The following is a 23,709-nucleotide window of genomic DNA, read 5'->3' as shown; positions in this document are numbered from 1 at the left end:
ATTTTAATATAACATTAATCTAAGACAACAATATGATACACAAAATTCCTAGAATATACTTTTTTAGGCATTTAAATTTCTTAACTAATTAAGGTAGAGACAATAACGTATATTTTCCTTTTGGTTTGTATCATTATTTTTGTGAGTCTTACAGTAGATCATCGTTATCCTAGCCTTTTCTCAACTATGTTGGGGTCGGCTCACAGGTCACAGCTCAGTACCATTATTTTACTAGAAGTGAATGCCTATCTGTACACCTCAACACAGATACCAGGACAACACGATACTGTTCAGTCAGACTGGTTGTTAGACTTTCTAGCTTTTGACTACTCGTTATTACTGTCAAAGATGTGAAACAGCCGGGAAAAGTGTCAATAACGTGCCTTCCAAATCACGGAAGAATTTATTATAGCATAGATGGACATTGATGGATCCATATACAGACCGACCGTATCAAGCAGGAGTTTTGCTAACAGTCTAATATAACAGGACACATTAACAGTACGTAGGTAGTATCCTGTCGAAATAAAACCCAGTACAAAAGACATTCCTTACCATGCCACCAAGGCGGGTCAGCAGCACGCAGCAACGTATCGGACGGCCTCAGCAGCAGCGGCCGCGAGCAGCCGTAGCGGTTACAGGCGCGCGCCCCCGCCTCGTCCCCGCGGCGCACGCGGCCCAGCGCGGCTCGGGGAGCAGGGCCCCGCGCCCCCGCGCCCGCGCCCCCCGCGCCCCCGGCCGCCAGCGCGCGCCCCCCACCGAACCCCATGCTCGCGCGTCGCTCTAACACTAGGGAAGCGTTGCTCTCGGACATACGCCACACTGACACTTCGTAGTATGTTGCGTTTTCAACTGAAATTATAAATCAGCTTTGTATTACATTTTGTCTACAGATGAAATGCTGAAAGTGGAACATAGTGGGTCTTAAGGTGCAAAGGAAATTCAAGTAGTTTACATCTTGAAGTTCTGAAATCAGCATACACAAGTAATGTAAATTCAAATAATTCACGACAACTACCTACATTATACTTAATTAATCCCTGTAGCAAATATAACAAAAAATCATATTTTTAGAAAAGGAATAACAGTGCAAGTACTTTACCTGGAACACATCTCATCTGGAACTCTCCAAATTCATAAGCTATATCACATTGCTGGGGCTGCTGCGGCCTCAGATGTTCAAACGTGAAGGTTCTGTCACACGCCTCTTCCTGAGAGGCCACGTCATTATTGGCCTCACAACTGGCCCTTAAGGTGTCTCCCAAAGGGCCCGTTATCTGGTCCAGAGGTAAGATTGGGGATCCTGTTGTTAAGTGTTGGACTTCGAAGCCAGAAGGCTGTAGGTGCCAAAAGAATGTGTCCGGGATAGGTAGAGCTTTGACGTAGCAGTGTAAAGACTCCTTGACGAGTCTGATGCCGTGGCCAGTGCATTCTGGTGGATCTATAACGGAGAATGAGGATACATTTGTAGAAAAAACACGTTTCACAGACAGAAGGATAGGTGGATAGTCAACGGAGCCGTGTTAATAGGGTTCCGTTTTAAACTTCGGATGCGGTAAAAAGTATGAAGTTTATTTCCTGGTTGGCTTTTATTAGTTTCATCTCAAGAGTAGACGAACGTGTTTGTTTCAAAACATCTGGGACTGTTTAAAAACCGTTTCAAGATTCTTCAAAAAAAAAAAACTGTCAAACTTGTGTAAACTTTACCGCACTGCAATAGTATACAATTTTATGAAATGAGCTATAAACAGGCGAATGACTTTGGGTCATATTTAAAACTGTAGTTAATCCGTCACGCAGGCCTTTTATAGATTTAACACGAATTTATATTTAAGTAAGAAAGCTACTTACAGAATACCGTAATAACAATGGTGTCGGATCTAGTTTCTCCCATCGCGTTTTCTGCCGCGCAGGAGTACCGTCCGGCGTGCGCACGCGTCGCTTCCTCTACGAAGAGTTTCTCTGAGGAGATATCATCACCCCAAATGCCCCCAGCCTTAATTTCAATATCCTGAAAAAAATAGTTCAAAGATTTGTGAAAAGTCCAAAATTTTTCCGCATTTTTTCGCCAAATTTTCAAGTTACTATTAAATTAGTCAACATTTTAAGCTTCGTCTAGACGCTGAATTAGGCTTGCTTGTTTTCTTAAAATATCAGAAAAATATATTTTTTTGCTGCACTGTTGTTTTGTTGTATTAAGAATCACGCTACCCAAAGCTGACGCGAACTCCATTCATTAGTATTAAACACTCCATTCATTAGTATTAAACTCTCCATTCATTGGTAATTACCAACCGACTTGTACCGATTGACAACCAAATGACATTAAAACGGAAAAATACTACTCGTATCAAGTTTTAAATACCTGTACCTCTACCATGAGTTTTGAGCGACCGGGCTCGCTAGCGTCTGCGTAAAAAATATCTATGACAAAATGTACAGCGCCCCTAGCGGTCACTTGACAAACTAAAATCGGTAGTATGAGTTGACAAATAAAACCTATCGAAACATTCAAAACGTCTTCGACAGCGAGTAGCGAGCGCGTAACGTTTTGCGGTGGTTTCTCTAAGAAAACGGTACCATGAGTCACAAATTTGACAGATGGTATCGACAAATACCATTACGATTGTAGTTAAGTAACTCACTTGCTAAACAAGGTGTGAAACGGTATTCGGTTTATAGTAATGATTTAGTTTTGAGTATTTCTTATGAGAATCATGTCGGCAAGAGAGTATTTAAAATCAAGTAGCACTAGTTAAAAGTCAATTTACATTGAATACACGCTGTCACTTTTTTACAATGAAACATACACACATAGATTCATTATTAAGGAAACGCTGGAAATAAGTCAGTGTTCACTGAGGGCTCCACCCGAACCCAGTTCATTAAGTAATATTAAACTATATTAAAATATACTGAATATTTTATGCTCTATGAAGTTTAAAATTATTAGGATTATTCAAACACTAGCTGTTGCCCAGAACTCCGTCCACGTGGACTTCAGTTTATAGCGTTCGGTGGTCCCCGTTTCCATCAGGCTATCTCTCAAATTCAATACAATCGGTTCAGTAGGATTGGCGTGAAAGCGAGACAGACAGACAGAGAAATTTTCACATTTATAATATTAGTTTCAATAGATGCACAGTTTATCGGTATATGAAACAATTCAACAAAACTATCGCGATCAATCGCAAGACATAGGTACTCCCCAAAGTTGCGCCACATAACCATTCCTAGGTACCCACGACACCGCTTTCAATTAAATAATGAAAAATTACTAAAACCCAAAAGAGCAAGAAGAAAAGTGTCTATCTATTTGTGATATCAAAAGAGTTCGTATAACTACATCAACCGCATATTTAAAAAAAAACACTTTGCGAAACTTCAACGGCAAAGATGGCGACTTGAGCGGTTTGTTTTTTGCCATCGGAATTTAACGAAATTCTCCATAATCCGAAATCTGCGGATATATGTTGTCGACTCAAAATCAATATTTTTTTATGTTTTGTTATTCATATAAGGTTTCGATCGAGTTTACCGTAGTCCTGCATGAAATTATTAATGTAGATTTGAAGCTTTTCGGGAATATATATCTTACTCTGTCTTTTAAGCAACGTTAGAAAGAAACAACTACATTAGGCGTGAAGTTAGGCACGTTCGACAACATGACAAGTGTGACAACACGAATACTACAATAACAATCGAGCTCTCGATAGCGAGCGCGTCAAGGTTTTTTAAACTCATGGTATGAGTCCAATCGAAAACTATTCGATCCGCGTTTATACGCTATCGGCTGTAGTAAAGTCATTGACGTTTTCGATAGCAACTCATGGTAGAGGTACAGTACCTCTATCATGAGTTTTGAGCGACCGGGCTCGCTAGCGTCTGCGTAAAAAATATCTATGACAAAATGTACAGCGCCCCTAGCGGTCACTTGACAAACTAAAATCGGTAGTATGAGTTGACAAATAAAACCTATCGAAACATTCAAAACGTCTTCGACAGCGAGTAGCGAGCGCGTAACGTTTTGCGGTGGTTTCTCTAAGAAAACGGTACCATGAGTCACAAATTTGACAGATGGTATCGACAAATACCATTACGATTGTAGTTAAGTAACTCACTTGCTAAACAAGGTGTGAAACGGTATTCGGTTTATAGTAATTGTTTAGTTTTGAGTATTTCTTGTGAGAATCATGTCGGCAAGAGAGTATTTAAAATCAAGTAGCACTAGTTAAAAGTCAATTTACATTGAATACACGCTGTCACTTTTTTACAATGAAACATACATAAATTCATTATTAAGGAAACGCTGGAAATAAGTCAGCGTTCACAGAGGGCTCCACCCCAACCAATAGTTTATTAAGTAATATTACATTATATTAAAATAAACTGAATATTTTATGCTCTATGAAGTTTAAAATTATTAGGATTATGCAAACACTAGCTGTAGCCCAGGACTGCGTCCACGTGGACTTCAGTTTATAGCGTTCGGTGGTCCCCGTTGCCATCAGGCTATCTGTCAAATTCAATAAATAATAAATAAATAATAATTATCGGTATAGGAAACAATTCAACAAAACTATCGCGATCAATCGCAAGACATAGGTACTCCCCAAAGTTTCGCCACATAACCATTCCTAGGTACCCACGACACCGCTTTCAATTTAATAATGAAAAATTACTAAAACCCAAAAGAGCAAGAAGAAAAGTGTCCATCTATTTGTGATATCAAAAGAGTTCGTATATCTACATCAACCGCATAATTTAAAAAAAAACTTTGCGAAACTTCAACGGTAAAGATGGCGACTTGAACGGTTTGTTTTTTGCCATCGGAATTTAACGAAATTCTCCATAATCCGAAATCTGCGGATATATGTTGTCGACTCAAAATCAATATATGTATTTTTATGTTTTGTTATTCATATAAGGTTTCGATCGAGTTTACCGTAGTCCTGCATGAAATTATTAATGTAGATTTGAAGCTTTTTCGGGAATATATATCTTACTCTGTCTTTTAAGCAACGTTAGAAAGAAACAACTACATTAGGCGTGAAGTTAGGCACGTTCGACAACATGACAAGTATGACAACACGAATACTACAATAACAATCGAGCTCTCGATAGCGAGCGCGTCAAGGTTTTTTAAACTCATGGTATGAGTCCAATCGAAAACTATTCGATTCGCGTTTATACGCTATCGACTGTAGTAAAGTCATTGACGTTTTCGATAGCAACTCATGGTAGAGGTACAGCAGAGACTTACGTTAAAATACCAGCGGATCCTTTCGAGCGGCGGGTTGGCCTTGATATCACATTTCAGCTGGAGCGGGTCCAGCTCCACCACGTCGTTCAGCTTCCCGTCACCAAGCTTCATTATATCCACCATAGGACTATCTGGATATATACAAAAAACATTATATTAAAAAATATTAGCTTTTAGATATGTGCTCTGTTAAATAATTCACAAATAAAATAGTAAATGTTAATTATCCTAAATAAACCTAATTAATAACTTTTTAGGATTTTGTTTATTAATAAAGAAATATAATTTTTGAATATTTCTACACTCTACACCATTTTATATGCATCTTTTATAGAAATAAAAGATGTTATTATTGTTATGTAAAAGATAGATGAATGATTAGAATAAATGACATATTTCACGTTAATTGAAACAGATCATAAAAGGTAAAGCCGATATTTATTTGTCATATGTCTATACGAAGTTATTCAGTCCAACGATCATTCAGTGAATCGTTAAAGAAATGAAATCAGTAAGTTTACTCATTTAAAGACCTACTGACCACTGAATAATTTAACTCTTCATAGTCAAATAAACCGGTCAAGTGCGAGTCGGGACCGCAAAACTGAGGGTTTCATACAAATAGCAAAACAGATCCCAAATAATTTTGAGACAGAATTTATGACCGTAACATCCGTTGCCTGACCGTAACACGATCAGAAAAATACATCTTTCGAAGAAAAAAAATTGTCTATCACGGTTCCTGAGATACAGCCTGGTGAGAGGCAGATACACAGCGGCGCCTCAGTAAAAGCGTACCTCACAATTTACAAACGGAACCCCTAAAATAACCTTATTTTAAGGCAATTAGTTTGAAAATCATTTATCAAAGGAATTTTATCGCTTGACAGAATTTAGATTGTCAAAGAGTCTTGTTTCATTAGTTTAGAATTCTAGACGAAACAGGCCTAGAACTACAGGCAGTCATCCAAATAAATAACAATTTAAATAAAAGTCGTACTTAATTGTATTTACTTGTGCATGCTTTTCATGTACTCAATTATTTCTTTGAAAATTAGTCGTTTTTTTCTCAACTTTCCAACAAAAAGTTGTTTTTGAATTTTAAAGAAAACCGCATTATTACGCGTAACGTATTACGCATGTATCATTCCAATCATCGTTTTTTTTTTTCATTTTGTAAACTTATTTAAACTTATTTAGTAACTTTATTAAGAAATACTCATCTAACACCGTCATATCCACCACATATCAGTAAATCAGCATTATTCTCATCAATCGGTTAACCTTTTTCGAGGACACGCAGATAAACCGAATACAGCCAAAAATTCAATAATTTATAATTTAATAATGTTTTTTATTTTAATAAATTTGTAGTGATAATTATAAAATGGAAACAGGTTTACGATATTATTATATATTATATAACATTTTGAATTGGATATAAGTACGGTAGCGTAGCGTTCGTTTAAGTTATAAAACTTTATTAATTAAATTAATAACAAATTTATTTCGGTTGAACTGAACTTAAAACTGAGTTATTCAAATAAAATTGAATAATTAAAACAGATAAACGAATTTCTCTCCTGGCAATAAATACGGAATGAAAACAGAAAGTTGATAAACAGGATTGAAAATACAGATTTTACTAATGTGTTTAAATTATAATAAGCATTTTTCTAGTTTTGGATACCTACCTTTTTAGAACATAAGACCTAATGAATCAGAAGGCGAGTTCATTGCCTTTAGGACAATCAACAAACGAATTGACAGCACATATTTATTAATTGATTAGTTTTAAGTTAAATTATATAATCAATACCTACACTTAGTATGTTTAAACTTCGATATCAAAAATTCAAAAACTTCCTCATTAAAATTATAAAACTGTAACGACTTAAATAAACTTTCATTTAATAAAACATACATACGATTTTATAATAATAATAAAAAGGAAATATTCCAATTCGACTTACATGTAACATTCAAAGTTATGACGTCGGCGTTGGAACCCCTGTTGGGCGCCATTACCGGGTTCGTCGCGACGCAAGCGAGCGTCGCACCGTTGTCGCCCACCGCGGGATTTAACTCCAAAAATGATATCGCCGTTAGCGACGAGTTGAACCAGCTCTGAAAGATAAAAGTTTCAAGTTGAAATGGATAGTTTATTGATTGATTGGTAAGATAAATGCTATAACCAGTATAAGAAGATCTGTGATTCGTTTGTGTATGTTCTTGTGTTCAAAGTTACAAGATTATCTTGTTCTCTTATGATTAAAAAGGCTTTCTTGATTTGAACATAAAATTATATTTAACTTTTTGAAACGTTTGCCCTTAGTGTATCCTTAGGTATCCACCCAATTCAAAATTGTTTTTGCTAAAATTAATAACCAAAAAACATCGCAAAGGCTAATTAAAAAAAGGCAAATTTTTTGTAACAATACCAGAAGTATTTTCAGAAGATTCTGTATTAGCTAAGAATCGTCCCACTGTTGGGAAAAAGTTCCTTATTTTAGTCGTGTTTGCTGCTTGGCCTGCGAATTTCTTTGTATTCTTTTATCTGTGTAATATATTAAATAGTCTTTGGACTAATGTGAACCGATCAGCTGTTCTCGTTAGAAAACCTTGCTGTTTTCTCGTACGTGAGCACTTAATCATTAGGTGTTGGTACCATTTGTAACTTTCTTCCATTTATGCTTCATTTGTCTTAACGTTTAAAATGGAATTCATGTCGTTTTTGGTGGGGTTCCAAAATATTATTTTTATTTTATTATTGTAATTGTTCTATATAGGGCATGTGCTTTTGACCGATTTGGAGCACATATATAGATATATTCGAAATGATTAAGTTAATTTCAAGTAGTGTTCTGAGTCTGGGTGTCCTTGTCCATATTTGGATTGAATGTTTGTAAAGCCCCAGCGACACAAGGATTCAACTCCTTAGTGCGGGATAAAAAAATAATATTTAAATCTGTTACAAAATAACTGCTGCCACGAAAAGACTTTGACGTTTTCATCTGGATGAAGATATAAAACGTTTAATCAACTAGCAATATTTAAATTTCTATATTTATAAGGTAAGACCTAAGATATTTAAACATGTGTCACACAATTATTCCAGTTTTATTCACAAGACACCCAGACTCAGAACAAGCATAGCGACACAAATGCTTGTGCAAAACTAGACCGTTTAGCACTCCTATACTATAAATAATACCTACATAATAAAAATAAAAATAATAATCTTCAAATGAACCACCTGATCTATTAATAATTTACTTATCAAAAGGTAATAAACAACCAAGACAAACAATATGTACCTATAAGTAAAGTAGGTCGTTCAGAATAAGTGATTAATTATGAATAACTACAAACAGACCCTCGTCTCCATCATTGTGGCAAGTTTCAAGGTGGAAGTTTGTTGGGCCTGTTCATATCAGGGGTACATGATTCGTGTTATTTGGTAAAAACAGGTAGAGATGCCCATTTATAACTAGTCGACGTTGAACTTGTTCTATTTCATAGACATTGATTATTCTCTTTATATTTAAGGTGAATTACTAAAGTAAAAATCCAGTTAAGTATATAATAGAGTCAAGAAGAAGTAGTCAGTTAAGTCGTTGCAATAGACTGCGGTTCCTTTATTCTTCAGTTTTTATCTTCGCGTCGAAACCCCTGATAAACACGATGGTTAAGTTTTTTTCCCATTACAATAAGGATAAAGAGCTGTTTGTAGAATAAAAATATGATATTTTTTAATGAAAGGAAAATATGCAGCTATGATTATGAGATTAACAATTTACGTCTGCATCCTATTGTTAAAAAAAACATCTGCAGGAGAATACCCCATACCCCTTAATCTACAAGTTCAAACTGAATCCAACAAAAAACAGAATCAACAAAAAAGTCTTTATTCCAAAAGAAAGTCAAAAGTGATGGACATTGAAAGCCTTTTGTTCTTAGATATTACTACAGTTGCGAGCGCTTACTACCCTCGCTTAAAGTTCTACAGTAGCTGCGGAAGCAGGACAGCGCTCTACGCGATATAGTCCCATCTCGCTTCCTCATCAAAAACTGGCTGTATTGAAGCCTCATTGGTACACCCTTGTTCATTAACGAAGCTGCAATGTAATCACGAGTATTGGAAATGATTGACGTTCAGTAATTACCTGTATCTTGGTTAATTGATTTTCTTGCTATTAGCTTCCGTTGCTTGTTTTTTGTTTCAGATGAAGGGATGGTGAGTTTGTGCTTTCGTTATTGATTGTTCTTAATTTCGTTTGATTGATAGGGATGAGACACGCAATGTTTGGGTGACGAAATTATGACTTTATGTCTATTGTTATAAAGATGTTTATGAGGTAAACGTTATTGCAATAATTTACTACTTGACTGTCGTAGCAGATATGTAGGATGTATCACTATTTTTACATTCCATTTTTTTGGGCACGCTGGGCACTGACAAGAATGACGAAATGAATGAATGATTCTTATTTCTTAGTTTTTAAGGTTAAGAGGTAAAATATATTTGTATTTAAATAGTTTTCCACAAAACAATAGAACTTTGGAATTTCAATGACGACTACATTGCGCAAAATGAAAAAATCGAAAGCGCGGTGTGCTGTGAAATTTAAAGAAACTAGTATAAGAAACCAATCTTTTAGGATGCTTTTTTTCTTTGGACTAAAAGTACACGACAAGGCAATTCAAACGAATCTAAGCTTGATGGTTTTCTTTAGCCGAGCTCTTTTTAGCTCCAGCATCGTTTGAAGAGGATCAACTGCAACTCGCAAGGTTTGATAACAGACAACGGGGTAGGAAAGTCGCAATAAAACCTCCATTTTAAAAAGACTTTTTTCAATTTCAGTCCTAAAAATAATAGTCCCAGAAAGCCTTCTTTTTTTTTTTTTTTTTGTCCAGTGGAAATCCTCATGGACATCCTTCGCCCTGGGGAAGGCGAAGGGGTGTGCCGGACTCCTACCGGCTAAAACCACTGGAATGCTTCCCGCTTCCTTTAGTCGGGGGCCAAGCGGGAACGCTTTCGCAGTCTACCGCGAACCCCGACATGGGAGCTCCTAAAAGAGCTGCATCATCATTGAGAGGAAGAGCAGTGTCTTCCTCATCGCTTTAAGAGGCGCGCTGAAGCATCGCGCGCGCCGTCCTTGCCTAGGTACAGTACAGCAGTCTTCCCCAAGACTGCTGTCCGAGGCTAATCAAGGTGGCTGGAGAAGGGCAAATTGTGCCCTTCTTCTGCCCCTTGCTCGTCGTGCGCGTAGAGGATTGTCACTTCTCTCTCGTGTTCTCTCTGAGTCCCAGAAAGCCTATTCAAACTTATGGAGTTCCAACATATGAAAAAGTAAATATTCAGCAGAAAGTTTTTATCAGGGTACGCATAACTTAACTGTGGAACTTTGGACATGAAAACAATCGTTTCAACTATGAAAATTAAATTCACGATGGAATGATTCTATGGTTCATAAAACCAAAAACGTGTATATAAAGTATATTTTACTCAAGTTTATAAGTTTTAGTACCTAAGTCTTTAAAAAGTTTACGCTTAAAAAATAAAAGAAATAGTTTTTATCCATTTATTCTCTCGTAAAATGATCTAAAATTGTTGTTATCAACTCCAATATTTATTATCAGTTGACAACAAACAGCACGCAAAAAAATGTCTCTTTTTATTTGGTAATTTAAGTGTTCAAAGTTCAACAATCAAGTGATAGGATATTAAAATAATAATTTTTCACTCAATTAGATATAATAATTAACGCGAAAAGTACGTTTAAAACGGCTGTAATTACTTAGTCTTGAAGAGAAGCTTACCTTTGCCACTATTAATTCCAACATGGCCGACTAAACCCGTTTGACAAAAGAAAAATGTTCGTCCATTAACAGAGAGAATAGGGATAAAAGAAAATTGCTGTAAACGCTACATACGCTGCGGGCGATTCCGAACTATTGATTGCAGGGAATCGTGAATTAATTATGAACACTTACGAAGTTTTAAAACACGTGTACATTTCCACATGCGTTAAAAATGGAACGATTTAAATGGTCTTGTTGTAATGTGTTACAGGTAACCTAGATGTAAGTGGATCTGAAATTCTGAACTGTATTTTAAATGTATTTGCAAAGTGAATAAATAATCTTTATAATTGGTTGTTTTATTAATAAAAGTAGTTTTTTTAGGTCAATTGAAAAATATAATATTATGAAAGTTTCATGGTATTTTCAAGAGACACAACAGTAGCTTTAAACCTCCGATAATACGTCAAACCAGAACGTTTGTGGGATGTTACAGGTCATGCGAAGTGTCAACAAACACTTTGCCTGATATATAAGCTCTTGTAACTTGCCCATATTTAATTAAGACAATAATAATAACATTCCACAACTTTCCAACAAAACCATCTATTCTCAAATTAAAGAAAGTAAATTTAAATTATTTAAAAATACATACTTATCATAGACACATTAGAAAAAGACACAGAAAAAAATATAGCGTTGATCACACAAACATTAGTCCTATGGTGGGAATCGAACCCACGACCTCCGGTATAGCAGTCAGGGCTACAAACCACCAGACCAACAGGTCAATTCATAAAGCTTACCTGATTACTATGATGAGTGAGGTGCTTTCTATCAAGCCACCAGGATAGCTCCGGCTGCGGGTACGAGCCGCGCGCCGTGCAGTGCGCAAGCGCAGGGCTGCCGGCGCGGAGGGCGTCCCCCACCGTGCCGCGAACCCAGTGGATTGACACGTTGTATGCTGGTACTGTGGAGGAGAAAACACTTGCTCATGAAATTTAACGTCTTGTCAGTGATGTCTCAAAATAATTAAGAATGTAAACATATTTAGCAAAAGTAAAATTGCAAAGAATCTGTACCTTATACATAGGAAAAGGACCATTAATAGTTTATGCAAAGGTCCTCAAATATATACTTTGATAAGCTGATGATAAATTGTGTATAGGAAAGACAATATCGAATGGTTCATCACATTATACACTGTGAATAGTGCCTTTTTACAGTATGAAAGTAATTTAGATAATGCGGAAAATATACGGTTGATATATCGTCCAGCTGCGCGATTGATTGTGATAAGTGATCGATCAGTAAAATTAATGTAATGCAGCTTGCATTATATAACTAGCACCATCTAAAGTTAGCTGCGTTTCTTTATTTAACAATCTCAGCATCATCATTAGACTAGCCTTTCCCAACTATGTTGGAGTCGGCTTCCAGTCTAACCGGCTGCAGCTAAGTAGCAGTGTTTAACAAGACCCGATTATCTGTCTGACTTCCTCAACCCGGTTACCAGACTTTCTTGGTTTTTTGGTTGTCAGACTTTCTAGCTTCTGACTACCCGTAACGACTGGCAAAGATGTGTAAATAACAGCCGGAAACCACAATTTAACGTGCCTTCCGCAATATGGAGGAAGCTCTAATAACAAAGATGGTCACCCATCCACGGAATGACCGTATCAAGTGTGGCTTAACCTGTGGTCGATCAACTTGTGAAATTGTAGTTTAGCTATGAGCTCCTATAGGTATCTAAAAAGGTACAACCTATAAATAGAATCATGTCCTTTTCTGGTGTTCAATCGTTTTTAATATGAGAAGAATGTATCAATGTCATTGAAGCTGCACTCGAAAATACTCGTTCGTTTTCAAAAAAATATCCAAACGTTTTCCGAAATTGTTCTGATATTTTTAGTTTCGGTTATGGAAAAGTCTATTCTCGTACAATATTCTCGTGTTCAAGCATGTTTCGGAAAAATCCGAGTATTTTTGGACACGATTGCTGCTCTTCAAATATCGAGGTCACAAGTTCGGCTCGGTCAAGTGCACTCGGAATATGCTCGAGAGTAAAACCACACATATTCTAACTTGACGGAACGACTCGGCGCGGTTAGAATACCAGGAATTACTTAGCAGGAGGTTATGCTATTTTTGATATTTATATTACGAATTTTCAGACTTGAATGTGGCTACGTGATTAAATATTAAATTTAAGGTATTTTAATTTCAGGAATGAACTGCACGAGTTTTGGGTAAACTGTTGCATAGCTCGAAAGATTCACCCGAAATTACAAAATTTGGGTGAATCTTTCCTCTTCTGTTTGAAATAACCGTTTTTTACTATATGCGTATGAATATTTATACGGTACATAAAACTAAATAAAATTTTTTAAAATTTTTGTCTGTTTGTCGGGCTAATCTCTGAAATAAAAGGTTTGTTCGGCCAATAAAATAAAAAAAATATTGGCAGGTAGCTTATTTAATAATGAATAACTACTTTTATTTCCGAACAAACCTATTAATTAAAAAATAACTTATGCTTAATTTAATTGAAAGCGGACATAGTCAGCAGATACAGCTAGTCGGCTAATAAACGCCTAGAACTGATTATTCACCACGCTGATACCCCTATTGACCATATCCCCCTACCGCGCATCAGCTCATGATTAAGGTCTCCTTATTAATTTAATAAAGCATCTAAAACGGCATGCTTTTTCTTGTTCTAGTAAATATGAGCTCTAAAAAAATTAAACAAAAGCAAAGAACATAAATCATGGAGAGTAAATAAAGGATTTGTAACCTTATCAACTTACAATAAAGTTCAACTTCCAGCACAGCTACTATAGGCGGCGCTAGTTCTGTGTTCTGGGCTCTGCAGGAGAGTGCCGCAGCGTTGTCCCTGGTCAGAGGCAGGTACAGCTCGTTCTCCCTCACGGCTGGGATCTCGCTGTCTCCATCTGATGCGTCCACCATGGTGTCGCCGGAGTACCAGCTTATTCGTGGTGGTGGACGACCTGAGGAATAAAAGAATTTGGGAGTTAGTTGGTATCATTATTTGTATTGTTTTTATTTTCACGTGGACAATCGTTTTTATCTGAAAAAATTATCGATTAAAAAAGTCTAAAAACCCCAAGTTTTTAAATGTCTCTCCATTCAAATTTTATCAAAAGTGGTCCAGCCGTTTTCATAGTTGTAAATTGCATTGTCATCGGATTTGTAGCTACCCTGAAAATTTCAGCCTGCTAGCTTTGCGAAGTTGAGTTTTGAGCAAAATTGAGTTGCAAAAAATAATGAACGACACGCCTTCAGATCGAGGAAAGGCACCTTTAGAAGAGTTCGATAGTAAAAACACAAAATATCACGAGTTTTTGATATGGGTTTATCGCAATTTTTTATTTAGCTGTGTCCCATTGCTGGGTAATAGCATCCCTAAATACTTCCACGATTCTCTATCCTGATTTACTTGAAACCAGCTCATTATATTATGGTCTTTATTTAAGGACTTTTAAACGATTTGCACATGACAGGCCGGTTGTAAATTTAAATATTAGTAGTAACAGGATTCTGTTTCCGGGTCGAAATTTAAAAAGACATCGTTAAATAGGATTTATAATAGGTCAACCTTTTTGTTTTTGCATTCAGTAAAAGTTTTTTTAGAACCAGTATAGCCATAGAAGACAATACTGATTAATGGAAATGTTAATTATTATTAATTATGATTAGGTATTATGTAACTGGCAGCCAATTATAAGGCGATTATGTTCTATTCAATACTCGTAGTTAGTCTATTGTCATAATTAGCCGTCTTTAAATGCTTTGATACACATTATGTGACGTGTTCCATAGACATATTTATCACATACATATGTATACCGGCATTTTTAACGACTCCCGATCTAATAAAATTAATTATTTTGTCGCGAGGGTTTCCAAACATTGTCTCAACATTGCAACACAAAGACACCCAGACTCCGGACAAGTAGTCACGGATCAAAATAACGCTTGTCTTACGCCAATTGAACCCGCGACACGTAACGCACAGTGGTTTTGAGGTGTCTTCATTCACTCTGCTATCAATTCACTTTATGTCTGATCAACCGAAAGCTGGATCAATCGCTTTCAATTAAACTGCGTAGAACAGCGTCGCTATTCTATGACTGTCTGACTGACTAAGTTTCAGTCGTAAGATTTTGGTCTGAAATACTTCAAAACCGCTTGAAGAATTCAGACCTAATAATATCTAGGCGTACAGTAATAGTGACTTTATACTTAATTGTAGCCAGATGCCACTTTCATTGTATTGTATATTTAAATTGCGCAAAATGGCCGCTTTGTTGAGTACTTAAGCTGTTAAGATGCTAGTTAATGCTTAATTAGGACATAATTGTGAAGATTGAAGATTATATCGAGAGAGTAGTTTAAGTATGTCCTTATACAAGTGATTAAATGGAAACTTCGAATGGTCATTATAAAATGTCAAGTAAAAATAGTCTCGTTACAAGATATCAATGATTTAATACACATTTTTTCTGTCACTATGTTCCTATTTTTATTACAAAAGTATTAGCGGACTATAAAATGGTAACATCGACTTTTCAGTAATTCTAGTTTCCTCTGCATTGAAATAAAAAAAAACTACATTAAAAAAGAACATACAACATAAACATCAAAACCCACAACATTAGAAGCTCCGTCCGCATGATTAACCTAACCCGAACGTAGATCTATCAAACGATACAACCATTATTAGCATTCCTTTACTGAACCATTTGTCCGGGAGTTTCGTCACAATAACTCACCAGGGCAGACCCAACCCTTTACAACTACTGCTTAACATTCCCTCGGCTGTTATCGCTTCATTTTTCCTCAACTACCCTTTGTTTATCCCGAAACTGATGTTTTATGAGTTTGGGACTAGATACTTTGTTAGTTACACAATTTGCTTTTGAAATGGTCAGGATTACTCTTATCAGCTGGGCCGCATTTATGTTGGATTAAAGTTGTTACTGTGGGCCTAACTTCAGCTCTTAAAGTCAAGCTGTGGAAGCGAGATGGCACTACACGATATTCATCAGCGTCTCTCTTTCACAAGTGCAATAGTTTTACTTTAGGACGTGTTCCAGAGGACAAGCTGTCAGGATGCCGCATTACGCATGTCGTTTAGTTGAAGTAACTATGTTTTATGCCGACTTACTTATGTAACATAAAATGTAGAGACCTATAGGCATTTAAAAACTGAGTTATTTCTTCAGTAATGGTCTACTAAGTATTTATCGGGATCGCCCGACTAGTTTCAGTCAAAACCAATCATGAAGTTCGACTCCTCTTTGGCCCAAAACTAGTCGAGCGATCCTGATAAATACGTAGACACTTTTTCAATATTTTTATAGTAAATATCGTGAAACTGATTCATTATTAAATGAGGCAACGGTTTACTCACACGTTACTCTTTAACGAATAGTTCAATTCGCGATCCTGCCGCGTCAGCTCATGATTAAAGACTCCGGTTGGGTCCGAAACTAGTTGGGCACTCCCGGTAAATACGCGTGAGTAAACCGTTGCATCATTTAATAATTATTCATAAAATCATTATTAATTTACGGAAGTTATCATAATGATTTCAGAGATACATTACTTATTAAAATAAAAGCATTTCAGTCTTGTGTTGATTTGCTTGCTAAGCTCAGTAGAAATCAATCGGCACGTCTATGACAGAGCACTTTTCTTTATTGAGTTCACCATTGTCAGGGTATGAATGGAAATTATAGTTCATTTCTGGAAATAGTTTTTTTGATGATATGACGATTTTTACGCACGGGACAAACGTGTTTGTCTTATTAAAACCGGTAAAGTGTGAGTCGAACTCATGAGACTGAGGTCATCAAATTTGGCTCCGTATTTTTTGAAGCGGTGTATGTTTTTGTGATTGAAAAATATTATTTGCAAGACCTTTCTGCTACGGCACATGCGGTGTATGAAATTGCTATTGCAGAATACAGTAAGATTAGTCAGTCAGTAATTAACCTAATTAAGAACAAAGCACCTCCCATGAGCACTAAAAACTTTCTTTTGAACTTCCAGTCAAGATCGTCTAAGTGAATAAATTTATTTCAATTGCGTCCTACCATTTATCCAACCCTCATCTGAAAAACGGTCTTAAATCTCTTTTTTCTAAAACTTAGGAAATTAAAAATCAATTTGCAAAATTAGCCAGTACGGGATATTTCTTTTATTTATTTTTTTATCTTTAAATGTAGACCGGTCTTTACTTAACCGTAAATCATTAAAAACAAGCAAATTAAATGCAAATTAAATGGTTAAATGATCATCGTAGCACACGATGGAGTTTTTTAAATAGTACATTTAAACCTTCATGCCTTTACATCTCAAGCATTCCTTTGGAAGTCTGTCTCCAGCCTGTCCCATGAACCGTGATAATAAATATATAAAAATGTTTATCTATACTCTATACTATACTAATATATAAAGCTGAAAAGTTTGTTTGTTTGTTTGAACGCGCTAATCTCAGGAAGTACTGGTTCTAATTGAAAAATTATTTGTTGTTGAATAGACCATTAATCCATAAACCTTCCTGGTTTAGGCTAATTCCAGCAACACATTTTTTATCATAAGCAGCAAAGCTTTGAAGCTAAAGCTGCCTCAACAAGCTTGGTAGCGCAAATTTTGTTCTTGATATATTTATAATTTCATGTTCTCACTGAAGAATAAATAAAACAAATGTTATTATCACTGAGTAACTAACTCACCTGTGATTCTCTAGAAAAGATATATGTTCTAGGAAAACTTGGGAAATCATCATCATCGGCCTAGCCTTTTCCCAACTATGTTGGGGTCGGCTACCAGTCTAACCGGTTTCAGCTAAGAACCAGTGTTTTACAAGGAGCGACTGCCTATCTGACCTCCTCAACCCAGTACCTGGGAAACATGGCACCCCTTGGTTAGACTGGTTGTCAGATTTTTCAAGCTTCTAACTACCTGTAACGACTATCAAAGATGTAGGAATAACAGCCTGGACCCACAATTTAACGTGCCTTCTGAAACACGGAGGAACTCGTTATGACAAATATAGTCACCCATCTACGGACCAACCGCGTCAAGCATAGCTTAACCTGTGATCGTTTCACTTATGCGGTTATAGCTTAGCCACCAGCTCCTCTGTTTATGTATGTATAAAAACGATATATGTTCTAGGAAAACTAGGGAGATATGGATGTCTAAAATCTGTACGCAGTGAACTAGCGCCGGTTATAAATTATCTCAGCTAGAATGTTGTAAGTTGTTGCTCACACAGATAATATGATTTATTATTCACGGAGAAAATTGGCTAAAACATTACCTAGGAAATTCTTTTAGAATGTCTGAAAAATTGAGCGATCATTTGTTATTTTTTCGAGTCTATTGTTACGTTCTGGTCAATACAAAGTAACATGATAAAAGGTTTTTTTTGTGGTTGTGTCAAAATTGTAACTAAAAAACATACACCCGCCTGCCTTCAAAAACTACTGAGCCGAATTTGATGAAAAAGAAGGAGGTTCTCAATTCACTGATTCTGCATTTTTTTTACATTTATTAACCCAAAACTTACTGCAGAACCAATTTTGTTCATTTTAATAAATATCGAAATAGCTATAATTTGGTCTCGTAAATATTCCATCAAGTTTGGCTAAGTATTATCTATAATGTGTTAATGTCAGTTTTATGGGTAGGTGTCTAAACATGTTATGTTCCATAAAGGTTTAATTATAATTACAACTTAAAATCTCTTTAATCTCTAGAACATATTCTGTATATCCTTGATCGAAGCTAAATATAGTATAATACATACCCCTCTTTTGTTTTAGTCGGATTAAACACGACTTATAGGCCCAAAATAAGTATTGTATTTATTTTAAATGAGTGTAGCGACAGAAACCGCCTATTATAATAATTTTCATCATTAAATAATTGTGTATCATTTATCATATTAAAGTATTATTGATCGCTTTATCAATCATTTTGTTATTTTCAATCAAAAGCTTTTAGTGAGGATGTTATCATTTTTATAAAAGTTTTTTTTGGTATTAATTTCTGTTATATTTTGTTAATTGTATCCTTTGAAGTATTTGTTTTATTTGTAGAGTGTTCTATTTACGATGCAAAAGAAATAATGTTTTACTTTTAATAAAATATCATAAGTGTGTGTACAAAGCAAACATTTTTTCTTTTTTAGTATTGAATAAAAATAATTAGATTTATTACAAATATCGCTGTATTTATCAATAAATGAACAGTTAGAGATTTTTACACGGTTTTTATTTCCGATATCTATGCCATTTTTTTTTGTATTCGCGACTAGTGGTTCCGTACAAACAGGTGAGAGGAAACAAACACCCAAACAATTATTTTCACCTTAAATTAATGTCAGTCTCAACTATACCTGAACCTCAATTTTATTATTGGTTGTTATAGTAGTAACAGGAATACATCTTCAGTGAAAATTCTTAACCGTCTAGTTATCACAATTCATAAAATATAGCCTTGTGACGGACAGATAGACAGACCAGTTTCACCCTTTGGTGAAAAAAGGACCTAATAATGATACATACAAAACCCCTTGTATTATACTCTGGTCCAAATGTACCTATTGTAGTAGACGGGCCTATTGGTCTAGTGGTTAGTGACCCTGACTGCTATACCGGAGGTCGTGGGTTCGATTCCCGCCCAAGACAAATGTTGTGTGATGAGCATAATCATTTGTTCTGGTGTCTAGGTGTAATTTATCTATAATATGTATGTATTTAGAAATATATAAGTAAGTTTATCAGTTGTCTGGTTACCATAACACAAGCTCTGCTTAGCTTGGATCAGATAACAGTGTGTGAGTTGTCCCAGGATATAATAATATAATAATAGTAAAAAAGGATATAATAATATGTAGTGCTGAAGACCCTATTCATGTGTTACATACATATATTATGTATGAACTTATGTCTGGGATCTAGACCCATATCAATACGAGGTTTACAGATAGTTTGGATTACTTTAGATCACATAACACATATTCTATCAACTATGTGCGAAGTTCTAGTGTTTACTATTACAATAGAATATACTACATGTACAATATACCTAGTATTAGCAGTACTTCTGAATGTCTAATTTTTTTATATAGCTCACTATGTCCCATTGCTGGGCAAAGACCTCCCCAAATCTTTCCACGATTCTCTGTCCTGGGCCTCATGGAACCAGGACTTGCGGTAAGCGTTAAGACCGGCACGCCACCGCTACCTAGGCCTCCCACAGCGATCGCTGTCCATGCGGCTGACGTGACCCACCCAAACCCATTTTAACCTGGCAGCCTTTTTGCCGACGTCTATAATCCCAGTTTGGTACGCAGCGTGGTGTTCGGAATGTCTGATTCACAAATATGCATTTGAAAAAGTGACTCTCGCTCTTGTGTCGCGGGAGTTTCACAAACATTCAAGTCACATGTTCAAAGACACCCAGACTCGGATCAAGCATTCGTAGGTCACACAAACCCTTGTGCTACGTGGGGATCGAACGCGCGCTCAGTAGATTTGAGTGGTGACCACAACCAATCGGCTATCGGTGCTTTGTAGATTGACGGATAGACACGCAATATTAAGCTTTATTTTCACAAATCGTTTTTACTTAAGCGGTATTCCCTATTAACTGAAGTTGTTTTTAGCTCTTAACAGGGACCAAAAAATAACTTTCTGTAAAAAATAATATCCGTCTACAGGTTACCTTCACATTTGTATCACCCTGTATAAACTTTACAGGATGTTTTATATTCTTGTTTTGCAGGGCCGTACTTTTTTTATCCATGTTTTATAACTTGCTTTAAATTTGAGGAATTTTGATACGTTTTTTATTTTTCCTGATCTGTGCTTTTTGTATTGATGTTCGTGTAGCTTATTTTGTCGGGTTAAAATAAACCTTACGAGGTCAGAAATAAGGTATACTTTAAGATATTATTGGTTGAGCAAATATATCAATAACAACAGTATTTTAAATGTGTCAGAAATTAATTCATGCCTTTTATTCAGCTAAATTAGAGTGTGTATGTTCCAAGTTTTTTACTTCTGGTAACTAAACATAATTCCTTGTTATCCCAAGAACTAGAGTAATGCGTGTTTAAGCCCTACGTCTGTTCCCTAAAGGAATATGTAGACATATATCCTACAGCCTACATCAGGGTGTGGGCGGATGTGGGTACAACCGGCACCACAAGTTTCTAATCAGACTTTTATTTTTTAACACGCCTTTTTTTTAATATAACTGCGGCATAGTGTTGAGCGAGATGGGTTGATGATATATGTAGAAAAAGGTCTTGGGTCGAGTCTCGATGAGGCTGGCACAGGCCCGTAGAAATTGGCACGAGAAAGGGGAGGCCTATGCCCAGCAGTGGGAGAACAAATAATGATAGTCATAGATGCCTTTTCTAGTGTCATGGTATATCTACAAATTATGTATTCAATTGTAGTTTTAATAATTGTTTATTTTTCCTTTTCTCTCTTTTCAATACAATCTGTTGATTTAACTTTAATGTTACCTATTATTTAAGTATTATCGTGAACGGTATTATCATCAAACTGTACCCAAACAAATTGAAAGACGTGTTTTAACCCAAGAACAATTCAATTTGTCGAATTTCGTCGAATCGTGTTAACGACTGTGGCTGACTGTACTACCTGTAGAATATTTTGGACAACTTTATATACACTAAATTTCTATTCTATTGTCTGTTTCTTGATATTCCTGGATCCTATGTTAACAAGGGTTTGGATTTGAACAAAATTATTTTATAACAACTTTGGAAACGTGACAGCGTACGTAACATGAAGTGGCGTGTCCCTTGCACAACTGCATTTAAAATACGTTTTTGAAAATTTTAAAACAATGTGCTTTACCCGTATGTATAAATTTATAGCATTAAAACATTAAAAAATAAATTACGCTTGCCGTTTTTGAAGGGTAATTACATGCTGGTATTTCTTCATTCTTGAATCAAATAAGTACTCGTACCATTTCACGATAACTTCTCCGCGAACTTTAGTATCATTAATTTAATATGTCTTATATTTTAGACGTCGACGCTTCATTCATGATTTTTTCAAAATCTTTAGTTTAACAGTTTAATTAAAAGTTCCATTCGCAAGTGTTGATGACAAAGCACTTCGGAATCTCAATTTTTTCTCTCAACGGAAAGAAGACAGTTAAATAACTTCAATTTTACAGACATTTCAGAACATTATTCATAGTGATGACACGTGTTATTATAAAAACGAGCCGCTTTTCAAATGTTTTCTTGTTACTTTCACGTTTGATTACAATATAACAACTTTTGATCTAGCTTTAGCGGGAGTGCAGGCGAAAAAATTTCCAAAATTATAAACAAAACAACGACATATTACATTGAATACCAATTAGGTGTAAGCATTTTACCGAACAGTTATCTGAAAATTCGTAAAAACGTTACATGTTACAGTAAAATAAAATGACCGTACGGATAGCCCAGTGGTATAGGTCACCACATTAACTCACTATACGCGACGAGACGCGTGTTTGATCCCAGTAATCACTCAATGTTCCACAATCTCACAACTACTCCTTCTGAGTCTAAGTGTCTTGTGTAAGTAACTTGAATGTTTAACCCAAGTAACATAAGGATTGAATGCCTTCGTGCGAGAGTCGTTAAAAAAAGTGATCTAGAGTAACACAACCATTAAACAAATTAGTCTCAAAATCCAGCTTTATTATAATCTCAGTACCTACATGTTTTAATATAGGTTGAACAAAAAAGGTACGAATATTATGCAAAACTCTAAAGCGTCGAGTTAATCCATTTTTCTCGGGTCGCATAAACATAATTGGGAGGAATTATGTGCGCCTCACGTACTTTTTAAATAGTATGTTAATTTTAAATTTTCACGCAAGATTACGAAATTTTTACCGAGTTTTTAAGTTAAATTTTTAATCCTATCTGTTTGAGTTTATATGCTTAACGCCCTCGGGAACGGTATCTTGTAGAGAGCTATATCAAAATCTGCATAATCCTTCGAATATCCTACTAATATTATAAACGCGGTAATTTGTGGGTATAGATGTGTGAATGTTTGTTCCTCTTTAACGCCACAAACAGTGAACGGTTTGAGACGAAACTTGGTACATAGATAGTTTATAAACACGATTAATATATGATTTCTGTGGAGGAGGATTTATCCCGATTTTATGTTCCCGTGGTATAAATTTCAATTTATCGAGCGGGCCCATAGGCAACAGCCAGTTATTTATGTTATAATGATAACAAATCATGTTCAATGATATTGAATACCAGATTTAAATGTCAAAAGTAAAATAAACTTTTAATTTTTCGATTGCTGTCGCTACATTTTCACACGAAACTGCGCCAATAGAGTAATCCAAAACCTATTATAAATATCCGTCGGTCACCCGTGACCGATGTATAACTGGACCGACAAGTAATGGTCGTTACAAAGGCCTACTAACTAATGTTTCGAGTAATACATACAAGCGTGTCCTAAAACTAATTATGGTCGACATGCGAGCTTTTCGTCTAAATCGTTTAGCTGTCAAGAAGTGATTGATAGCGAATACCC

At 35.8% G+C, this 23,709-nt stretch overlaps 1 protein-coding gene across 4 annotated transcripts in view; it reads right to left on the bottom strand.

The window, feature by feature from the left end:
- Nucleotides 1-23,709, bottom strand: part of LOC113498465 (hemicentin-2-like) — a 147,043-nt gene that overhangs the window by 2,955 nt on the left and 120,379 nt on the right. For all 4 annotated transcript variants that reach the window (XM_026878464.1, XM_026878463.1, XM_026878466.1 and 1 more), the window contains 7 exons: nucleotides 13,879-14,079; nucleotides 11,875-12,038; nucleotides 7,237-7,390; nucleotides 5,264-5,394; nucleotides 1,852-2,011; nucleotides 1,103-1,441; nucleotides 556-852 (listed from right to left, as the gene is read on the bottom strand). In XM_026878464.1, coding sequence (XP_026734265.1) covers nucleotides 556-852; nucleotides 1,103-1,441; nucleotides 1,852-2,011; nucleotides 5,264-5,394; nucleotides 7,237-7,390; nucleotides 11,875-12,038; nucleotides 13,879-14,079 — 1,446 coding nt within the window. The remainder of the gene's footprint in view (nucleotides 1-555; nucleotides 853-1,102; nucleotides 1,442-1,851; nucleotides 2,012-5,263; nucleotides 5,395-7,236; nucleotides 7,391-11,874; nucleotides 12,039-13,878; nucleotides 14,080-23,709) is intronic.

This window comes from Trichoplusia ni, chromosome 11 (genome assembly GCF_003590095.1).
Source record: "Trichoplusia ni isolate ovarian cell line Hi5 chromosome 11, tn1, whole genome shotgun sequence".
NCBI classification, from domain to species: domain Eukaryota; kingdom Metazoa; phylum Arthropoda; class Insecta; order Lepidoptera; family Noctuidae; genus Trichoplusia; species Trichoplusia ni.
The sequence above is the reverse complement of the archived record's forward strand: the minus strand, read 5'-3'. Positions and strand labels throughout refer to the sequence as shown.